Source organism: Trichechus manatus, unplaced genomic scaffold (assembly GCF_000243295.1).
Source record: "Trichechus manatus latirostris isolate Lorelei unplaced genomic scaffold, TriManLat1.0 scaffold00005, whole genome shotgun sequence".
NCBI classification, from domain to species: Eukaryota; Metazoa; Chordata; class Mammalia; order Sirenia; family Trichechidae; genus Trichechus; species Trichechus manatus.
Genome location: NW_004443941.1, coordinates 1,211,971 through 1,222,651, shown reverse-complemented (window position 1 = coordinate 1,222,651; position 10,681 = coordinate 1,211,971). Strand labels below are relative to the sequence as shown.

Genomic DNA, 10,681 nt, shown 5'->3' with positions numbered 1-10,681 from the left:
GGCCCCGCTGCGTCCGCCCGCCCTGCCGCGCCCGGCGCCTTCGTCCTCCCGCGCCCGAGAGGTCTTGGGGCGCCGGGGGACGCGCAGCGTGGGCTCCGCCGAAGGTTTGCGGGGCGGTGGTGCAGCCCGACCGGCTGAGTTCCCGTTAGAGTCCGGGTGACCTCCGACCCCTGACCTGGCCCCGCGCCCGCCCCTCCGCTCTCCGCCGCCGGAAGCTGCCCCCGAGAGCCTTTTGTGTTCGGGGGAGGGGACATGAGGTGCCAGCGGGGAACCGCTGTCTGGTGTGGGGTGACGGATTGGTATTGTTGATGCAAGTAAATTAGGCAAGATTGCGGGGTGGAGGAGGGGACAGGACGCGTTTGTAAGGGTCGCCGGGAGTCGAAATCCGCTCGACGGCAGCAGGTTTGCTTTTTTTAGTCCATTAAACAAACCGAAGTTGTATTTCTGGTCAGTTAAGCTTTAATAAACTTGACATTTTCTAATGAATGGGAGTAGATTTGGCATTTATGTGGTTTAACTGAGCTTCAGACTTTTTTTTTTTTAATTGTCACACAGTTTTTGGTACCGGGCCCTGGTGGGTCAGTGGTTAAGGGCTGCTAACCGAAGGTCGGCAGTTCGAATCCACCAGCTGCTCCTTGGAAACCCTATGGGGCAGTTCTACTCTGTCCTACTGGGTCGCTCTGAGTCGGAATCAACTCGAGGGCAACGGGTTTATTTTTTTTATACCTTTTTTTCCAGAATGGGATGCAGTATTATAGAGAGAATTTGTTTTGAGGATTATGTGATCAAACTCTGCCTTTCGTACTTAGCGTTCAGATTCTCGAGGACGCTTTCTTGGACGTACATTTAACTGAAGCTAGGACTAGATAGTCTTCTCTTGCTCTTTATGATTCAGTTGTGTAAAGAAAATGTCAACAAAAATTTTATTCACATCTCGAGATACTATTCTTAAGCATGCATGTTATAAATGAGTATCTTATTTGGAATGTATAAGTTTCTGAGTGATATGCACAGTATTTTTGATTAGCTAACAGATGCCTGCACTTTGCAGGACTCAATAAATATTTTTCAAATTTTAAATGAATCTTTTTGGAAGTGAAGACAAAGTCCTCTCTCTGAATTCCATCTTAAGATTGTTTTCTACTGAAGTCCAGACAGCTGTTAATAAAATGCCCCATAGCCTAACATGCATCCCAAATTGTACGGTATGAAAGGCAAACAAGTCCTGTTTGCTAGTGAGAAGCCAGGCCTTTCAAGAACGTGCCTTTGTTGTAGATTCAAACTATATTAATTAATCCAGCAGGGTGTGATCCCCTTTTATCTTTGTACAAAGTAGGTGCTTAAGTATCTAAACGAGTTGTGGATCCTCAGTTTGGGGTGAGTTCCAAAGGATATAATAAATATATCTTTTGGATCATGACTTTCTCATTAATTCAGCAGACATTTTTGGTGATTTCTGTTCTGCTGGGCACTTTTCTGGGGAATCAGAGATAAAGAGTCCAGCTTGTCAGAGAGCCCGCAGTCCAGTGGGTGAGAGAGAAAAATCAACAGAAGTGTCTGAGTCCTTCCAAGTTTCTTCCAAGCCCTCCCAAACCTGCTTTCCCAAAATTTTCATCAAACTCAGTGAGGAAAATGTGAAAGAGCATTACTTTGGGGTTCACTCCATCTTTTTGCCTGACTTTGGGATGACCAACTTTTTAAAAAGAAATGAAGTTCTGTAAAATTCACTGGGCTCAAGGCAGTGTTTTACAGTTATTAAACTAATTCTTGAAATTTTTTTGTGCCAATAATGCGAACATATAGCTCTCACTCTGTGCCAGCAGCACTTTCCAAATGTCCTTCAAAATTGTCTGAGCTAGCTACTATTATCTTTGTTTTACAGATGAGGAAATTGAGGCACAGAGGTAAGGTCATGGATACCAGATAGTACAGTAAGTGGTACAACTGGGATTCAGACCCAGACAGGCTGCCTTCAGAGTCCACACCCTCAACCAGTACACTATACTGGCCCATCAACAAGGTACATCTGTTGCTTGGAAGCTGTAATTTTTGAGTGCTGAATGTTTTTCTTTGTTTCTTTTTAATGTTCACGCAAACATGTTTAGAATAACTTCATGATGTCTATCCCCTGATGTCCTTTACCAGCATCTTAATAAACAATTGCATACCAGCATCTTAAGTAAATAGTTACGTAGTACTAATCAGGATTAGAGCCCTGATGGCGTAGTGGCTTAAGAGCTCAGCTGCTAAGCAAAATGGTTGGCAGTTCAAATCCACCAGCTGCTCCTTGGAAACCCTGTGGCGCAGTTCTACTCTGTCCTGTAGGGTCACTGTGAGTCGGAATCGACTCGATGGCACTGGGCTTTTTTTTTTTTTTTTAAATCGTAGTTAGGATTCTTGGTAGCACAGTAGTTAAGAGCTCCGGCTGCTAACGAAAGGGTCAGCAATTCAAATCTACCAGCTGCTCCTTGGAAACCATATGGGGCAGTTCTGCTCTATCTTGTAGGGTCACTATGAATCGCAGTCGACTCAATGGCAGTGGGTTTTGGTTTTAGTGATAGTTAAGGAGGGCAGTGGAGTTAAGTGGTACAGTTCACCTTCCATGCAGGAGACCCAGTTCGATTCTTGGCCAGTGTACCTCAGGTGCAGCCACCACCCATCTGTCAGTGAAGGCTTGCATATTACGATCCTGAACAGGTTTCAGCAGAGCTTCCTAAGATGGACTAGGAAGAAAACCCTGGTGACATACTTCCGAAAAATCAGCAGATGAAAACCATATAGATCACAATGGCCTGATCCTTGTTGTGCGTGGGGTCGCCACGAGTCGGGGCAGCTGACAACAGTGAGGATTGAAGCTACCATTTACCGAGAGCCTCCTACCGTCTCTCCCTGTGCTGAGTGTTTTAGATGTCTCACGTAATCCTCAGCATGTTCCTAGGATGGAGATGCATTTGTGAGGGGTTGTTACTGTCTTCAGAGTGCTTTCACCCTTTAATAATCCCCTTGCTTCTCTCCATCTGTCAGTCAGAGGTACTGCCATCACTGAATTTCATTGCCGCGGTTGGCCAGCTTAGATGACTTGCCTTGACAGGCATGTGATGGAGCTACAGCTCAGACCAGGGCTTCAGACTCCTCTGTCTCCTGCTTTTTCCACTGTCCTGGGTTGTCAGTACATCTTTGCTGTGTACTTCTTGTCCTAAAATAGACCCTCTTTTTCCATAGGAACAGCTTGTATTTGGAGATTGCATTCCCAATCCAAACATCAAGATTAAATCGTAGGTATGACTGCCTGTAAACCTTTGTCACTATTTCCGTTTGTAGATCTGTGTTCCAGCTTTGTATACAGTGCCTGCACATGGTGGGCGCTCAGTAACTGAGTAGAATCACAGGAGTCTCATGTACGTGAATATAAACGGTTCCTAGAATTCTTTAAGTGTGAACCACAACCTCCCCACCCCACAAACAGAAACTTTCAGAATGGTTTCATTGAATCATAACTAATTTAAAAACGTGTTAGGCTCTCTCTCTGCTCTGAGCCATCATTCCCAGCCTGAGGTCTCTCCCATATTATACATCTTGTGTATAATGGGAAGGGCATGGATTTGGGAGTCAGTTTTACCTGGATTTGAATCCTTGGTCTGCCCCTTATTAGCTCTGTGGCCTCGTGCAAGTTACTTAACTTCTCTGAACCTTAGTCTTGCCATTTAGTGAAATTGGGGACAGCACCTGTGTTTTGGGAGTGTGGTGAGAGTTAATTGAAACAACGTGTAAAAGGCCGAGCAGGTGCCAGCCTCCTAGGGTAGACTGTAAGGAACAGCTGTTCCCTGTCCCTCCTCTGCGCCTCTCTAACTGCCCTCTCTGGCTCTCCGGATATTCTGTTCAGATTCTCTGTCTGTTTGCCAGTGTTCCTCACCAGACCATAAACTCCTTGAGACCAAGGACCATACCATACTTATTTTTATACTCCCAAATATTGGGACTCACTCCATATTTATTGGACTAAATCCATTTGGAAAGGCAAACCAAAACCAGGCCCACCGCCCTTGAGTCTGTTCTGACTCTTAGCAACCCTAGAGGACACAGCAGAACTACCCCATAGGGTTTTCAACACTGTAACTTTACGGAAGCTGACCGCCACGTCTTTCTCCTGCAGAGCAGCTAGTGGGTTTGAACTGCTTACCTTTAGGTTAGCAGATGAGCACTTTAGCTACTGCGCCACCAGGGCTCCCTTGTGAGCCTTGTTTCACAGTGACCTAAAAGTCATGGGCACCCTCCACTAAGAAGAGGGTGCTGGGTGTGGTATTCAAGGGCTCCTGATTGAGCTGGAGAGCGATAGGGGGAGAGATGTGTGGAGAGCCGGGGGGAGGAGCGAGGGGAGTGTGGGGAGCCGGGGCGGAGGGGAGAAGCCTGGGGAGCTGGGGGGAGACGTGTGGAGAGACGGGGGGAGGAGCGAGGGGAGTGGGGGAGCCTGGTGGAGACGCGTGGGGAGCCGGGGGGGAGATGCGTGGGGAGAAGTGGGGAGCCAGGGGTGAGAAACGGGAAGACGGAGGGAGATGTGTGGGGAGAAGAGGGGGAGAAGCCTGGGGAGACGTGTGGGGAGAAGAAGGGGAGAAGCCTGAGAAGAGGGGGAGAAGCCTGGGGAGACGGGGGGAGACGTGTGGGGAGACCAGGGGGAGAAGCCTGGGGAGCTGGGGGGAGAGGCGAGGGGAGCTTGTGCTCTGCAGGGATGGGTATGGGAGGTGCAGGATCCAGGAGGGGTTCCAGCACCTTCCCTTTTTATGTAGGAGTGTCAGTGGGTGTCTTTTTGTGTGGGTGTTAGCATTAAACATTATCAGGCAACTGTCATATTGCTTCTGAAGATGAAGAGAAGAACTTGGCAAAGAAAAATTGTTTCAAATGTAAAAATACTAATTACAGCTGTTTTTGTAACCTTCCATCATTTGTAACTAATAATCACACGTACAGAAACAACTGTGATGCTTATCCTGAAATGTCCGATTAACTTGATTTTAAGTTTCGTTTGTTACATCTGTAAAACTTCACCGTGCCCAATCTTTATTGTTTGCAGTGTGGACGTTGACTCACAGAAGAATAAAGGGAATATTGCTTAGGAATTGAATGCAGTCATAATTCTTTTTAATCAGCTATGTTTGTTTTTTAACAGTTCAGTTCTACCATCCGTGAATTGCTAATGAGGCACACTTAAGGATTTTTTTTTAAAGGAAGATAAATTGTACATTTTATTATGAAAAATTTTTAATATACAGCAAAGTTAAAAGAATTTTATACTGAGCACACATATACCCACCACCTAGATTCTACCATTAGTATTTTATTATAGTTTCTTATCACATATTTATCTGTCTATCCTTCTCTCCATCCATCCATCAATCCATAATCAAATGCTCTTATATTTAAAGAGATTTGGGCTATATATTGTATGTTCATTTTAGGTCAGATTTATTTTTCTTTTATATAGAATCAGATTCTTAAGAATCACATAACTGATCTATAATGTTCTGAAAAACATTGGGTTTTAAATGGAAATCAGTTTGTCCTCCCTGTTTCTAGCTCTAAAAGATGAGTCGTGGATATTCAGAAAACAACAATTTCCTGAGCAATAACAACCAAATGGTGCTGGACATGCTCCTCTATCCGTTAATCGGAATCCCTCAGACCATCCACTGGGAAGCTGTGGCAAGGCTTGTGCCTGGATTAACACCCAAAGAGGTAAAGAATAACCCCTAAATATCTCCTGAAAAACATCAAGAAAAGTGATCAATTTAAAGAAACAACTGAGAGTGAGAAAAGCGTTTTCCATGTTCGCATGCATGTATGGACACTGTACACACGTACCCATGTGATTTGACCAGGGGCAAACTATAAATTGTATATTAACCCACATGGTATGTTTTAAACTCAACTGCATCTTACATGTTTACAACAATGAAGATTCACTAATCTTAATTTAAGCAGTAGAAGGGTACCTATAAAATCATGGGTAAATAAAATTTTTGTAAATCAAGTTATATGTTAAATCCTTAATGCTACATTTCTCAGCTTTAAGTAATGTACAGACCTTTTAAAGGAAAAAGATTTGGGCGCTCCCAATATTGACTTAGATTATTTTTTATTATAATGTAAATTAAATAGGCACTCACAGTACATGATATGAACCTTGTACAACTACAAGCCAAGTCTGCATTGTGTAGACACAAGTAAAAACGAAAACCAACCCAGTTCAAACTAGTAGTGCTAATTTAACGTAACGAGGACGAATATTTTGCTGAAATTAAATTGCTGATTACAACGTGAATATTGTGCAGTCTGTCACGACACGGATTCTTTGGCCTTCAGCCTGTACTGCCGTGTGCCTTTCGGTACCTTAGTGCTTTCACCGCTGTCCTCCTTTAAACTGCTGTGAAGCCTTACACCGAATCATGCCGTTGTCTGCCTTCACTTAGCACCGATGCATCTCTCCTCTTCCAAGTCCCTTCCCTACCTTTGCCCTTTTTTTTAATGAGCCTTGGACAATTAAAATAATATTTCTCGTTATCAATTTAACTGTAATCAGCAAAGCAAATGGCACGGAAACGTTCTGTCATCCCGATAGTCTAGATAATTTTAATTTTAAAAATTGTTCAAATTTTTTCTTAATTTTTCCTCAGACTCAAAAGTTAAATTCAAAAAATTATTATACAGAATTTTCTTAGATTTCTACTAATTCATCCATGAACTCTTAATTTGAGAAACATAAGACCTCAGAATTTTTGTTGTTCAGAGGAATCTTAAATTGGATCTCAGAGTTTCAGAAGTAGAAATGATGTTAGGGGTTTTCCCCAGTAGGTTTTAAGTGTATTCATCACTACCTGGTCTTTCATATGCATTCAGTAAATATTTGTTGAATCAGTGTATAGATCAAGTTTCACTCTTTCTTTTTTTAAAAAAAAAAATTTATTGTAAAAATACATAACAAAATTTACCTTTTGAACTATTTTTGAGTATACAGTTCAGTGGTGTTAAGTATATTCACAGTGTTGTATGATCATTAATACTGTCTGTTTCCAGATATTTTTATCATTCCAAACAAAAACCCTGTACCCGTTAAAGTGTAACTCCCCGTTACCCGCCGCCTTCTCAGCCCCTGGTAACCTCTTTTCTGCTTTCTGTGTCTCTGACTTTGCCTGTTCTCAGTGCCTCGTGTAAGTAGAAGTTATTTTATTTGTCCTTTTGTGTCTGGTTTATTCCACTTAGCATGATGTCTTCAAGGTTCATCCATGTTGTAGCAGGTATCAAAACTGCATTCCTTATTTTATGCATAATATTCCATGGTGGTTACTTGTTTTTACACATTTTGTTTATCCATTTATCTATGGATGGATACTTGAGTTATTTCCATCTTTTGGCTATTGTGAATAATGCTGATATGAATCTTGGTATATAAGTATCTGTTTGAGTCTCTGATTTTAAATCTTCTAGGTATATACCTAAGGGTGGAATTATTGGATCGTAAGATAATTCAATGTTTAACTTTTAGAGGAACCTCCAAGTTGTTTTCCACAGCGGCTGCATCATTTTATATTCCCACCGGCAATGCATGAGGGTTCCAGTTTCTCCACATCCTCACTAACATACATATTTATTTATTTACTTACCTGTTTGTCTATGATAACTGTACTACTAGGTGTGAAGTGATACCTCATTGTGGTTTTGATTTGCATTTCCCTAATGAGTAGTGATGTTGAGCATCTTTTCTTGTGCTTTTTTGATTTAAAGTCTGTTTTTTCTGACAATGATATAACCATCCCAGCTCTCTTTGGTCACTGTTTTCATTTTTAATGTCTTTGTATCTGTGTCTAAAGTGAATCTCTTGTACACAGCGTACAGATGGATCACGCTCTTTTATCCAGTCTGCCAATCTCTGCTTTTAAGTAAGAGAGTTTAATCCATTTACACTTAAAGTAGTTACTGATAAGGATTTTCTTCTGCCACTTAGCTGTTCATTTTGTGTATGTCTTTTATGTTTTTTCTTCCTCATTCCTCCATTCCCAAACCAAACCTGTTGCCATCGAGTCACTTTTGACACATAGCTACCCTATAGGATAGAGTAGAACTGCCCCATAGGGTTTCCAAGGCCATAAATCTTTATGAAAGTAGACTGCAACATCTTTCTCCCATGGAGCAGCTAGAGGGTTTAAACAGCTGACTTTCTGTTTAGTAGCCAAACACTTAACCACGGTGCCACCAGGGCTCCTTCATTCCTCCATTACTGCCTTAATTTATATTTAATTGAATTTTCTAGGGTACCATTTCGATTCTCTTGCTTCCTTTTTATTTTTTAGGTATTTTCTTGTGGTTACATTGGGGATTACAATTAACACCTTAAACTTAGAACAAACTCATTTGAGTAACACCAACTTAGTTACAATGGTATATATATGTGTATATATGTACATACACACACTTATACACTCTATATCTTCTATACATCTCATCTCTCCCCGTTTATATTGTCGTAACAAATTATATTTTATATATTATATGCCCATTAACATAGATTTGTAATTGTTTTTTTTTATGCATTTGCCTGTTAAATTATATATGAAATAAGGAGGAGTTACAAACCGAAAGTACAATAATGGTAATAATATTATTTACCTATGAAATTACCTTTATTAATATTTTTTATTTCTCATGGCTTCAAGTTACTATCTTGTGTCTTTTCATTTCGGCCTGAAGGACTCCCTTTAGCATTTTTTGTAGGTTTACTGGTAATGAACTTCCTTAGCTTTTGTTTATTTGGGAATGTCTAAATTTCTCCTTCATTTTTGAAGGACAGTTTTACTGGATATAGAATTCTTTGTTGACAGTTTTTTTTTTTCCCAGTACTTTAAATATGTCAGTCTGCTGCCTTCTGGCCACAGTGGTTTCTGATGCAAAATCAGCTGTTAATCTTATTGAGGATCGCTTGTCTGTGACACTTGGCTTCTCTCTTACTGTTTTAAGATTCTCTCTTTGTCTTCGGTTTTCAACAGTTTGGCTATAATGTTGTGCCTGTTTGGATCTCTTTGAGTTTATGCTGCATGGTGAACTTTTTGGATGTATATATTCATGTCTCTCAGATTTGGGAAGTTTTCATCAGTTATTTCTTCAAAAAAAAATTTTCTGCCCTTCTTTCTCTTATCTCCTTTGAGGACTTGATGCACTTGATAGTGTTCCAGCATACATTCAGGCTCCGTTCATTTTTCTTTATTCATTTTTCTCTCTGCACCTAAGACTCGATAATTTTGGTTGTTTTATCTTCAAGTTTGCTGATCTTTTCTTTTGCCTGTTCTAATCTACTGTTGAATCCCTCTAGTGAATTTTTTATTTCAGTTACTATACTTTGAGCTCCAGAATTTCTGTTTGGTTCCTTTTTACAATTTCAGTCTATTTTCATTTGTTCATGCATCATTTTTCTAATTTCTTTTAGTTTTTTGTCCATGGTTTCCTTTAGCTCATGAGCATATTTAAGACAGTTGCTTTAATGTCTTAACTCATAATTCCAATGTTTGAACTTCCTCAGGAATGGTTTCTATCAATTTTTTCCTACTGTATGTGACCTGTACTTTCGTGTTTCTTTGTATATTTCATAATTTTTTTGTTGACAGCTGGACATTCTGGGTGTTATAATGTTGTAGCTCTGGAAGTCTGATTCTCTCACTTCTTAGTGATTGCTCTTTGTTGCTTGTTAACAAAGGCTGCAATTGTCTGTTTAATGACTTTTCAAAACTATTTTTGCAGAGTGTGCATACCAATTGTGTGTGGTTACTGAAGTTTCTGTTCCATTATCTCTGTGGTCAGCCAGTGGCCTGACAGGTTTCTCTCTCTCTCATACAGACACACACACACGCACGCACGCACGCACGCACGCACGCACGCACGCACACACACACGGACGGACGGCACGCTGACCCATTAAGCTGCTGCTATTGGGAGAAGCCACTGCTGTGAGAGGACCAAAACCAAGGCAGTTGTCTGTGCCTTAGGGCACTTCTAGACCAACCCAACTGTGCAAACTGTGAAATCCCAAATCCTTAGTGGACAAGGTTCCCGCTGCCTGCCCAGGCATCAGCCGGCTGCTCTAGGACTGTGGCAGCTATCCCTCCCGCTGTGCAGGACTGAAGAATGAGATGTTGTAGACAGTTGGGGCATGTGGGCTCACCTAAGAAAGATCAGCAGCCTGTTCTTTCTTCAAGCACTCCCCTGCTTTATGGAAGTATTAGATCAGATTCTAAAGTTTCAAAATAGCTGACTCCAATTGCTCTTTCTAGTTCAATTGTTTTAGTAAAGGGGTCAACTTCTGAAGCTTCCTACTCCGCCATCTTGCATGATGTCACCCTCTCACACTCTTCTTTTATGGCCAAGAGAACCAGGACCCACAGAGACTGCTTGCCCTCAGTTATATAGTAGGTCATTTTGAAATGATGAGGGAACTTGTTTTTTTTAGTATATATTGTTATTTCATAATTTATACGTTTTGACCTGTTGGGTTTTTACATGTTAAGTTTTAAAGCAGGGCAAACTTGTTATTGTTTTTCCAACTTTTTATCGTGAATGTTTTCAAACATATAGAAAAGTTGAAAGAATACTCCAACAGACACCTCTATATCCTTTACATAGATTTAGCAATTCTAGGTAT

General features: G+C 41.1%; 1 protein-coding gene across 1 annotated transcript in view; it reads left to right on the top strand.

The window, feature by feature from the left end:
• Positions 1 to 670: 670 nt before the first annotated feature.
• The window catches only part of SANBR (SANT and BTB domain regulator of CSR), a 48,536-nt gene continuing 38,525 nt past the window's right edge, over positions 671 to 10,681 (top strand). The window contains exons 1-2 of the mRNA XM_004369437.3: positions 671 to 2,020; positions 5,572 to 5,730. Coding sequence (XP_004369494.1) covers positions 5,581 to 5,730 — 150 coding nt within the window. The 5' untranslated portion in view covers positions 671 to 2,020; positions 5,572 to 5,580. The remainder of the gene's footprint in view (positions 2,021 to 5,571; positions 5,731 to 10,681) is intronic.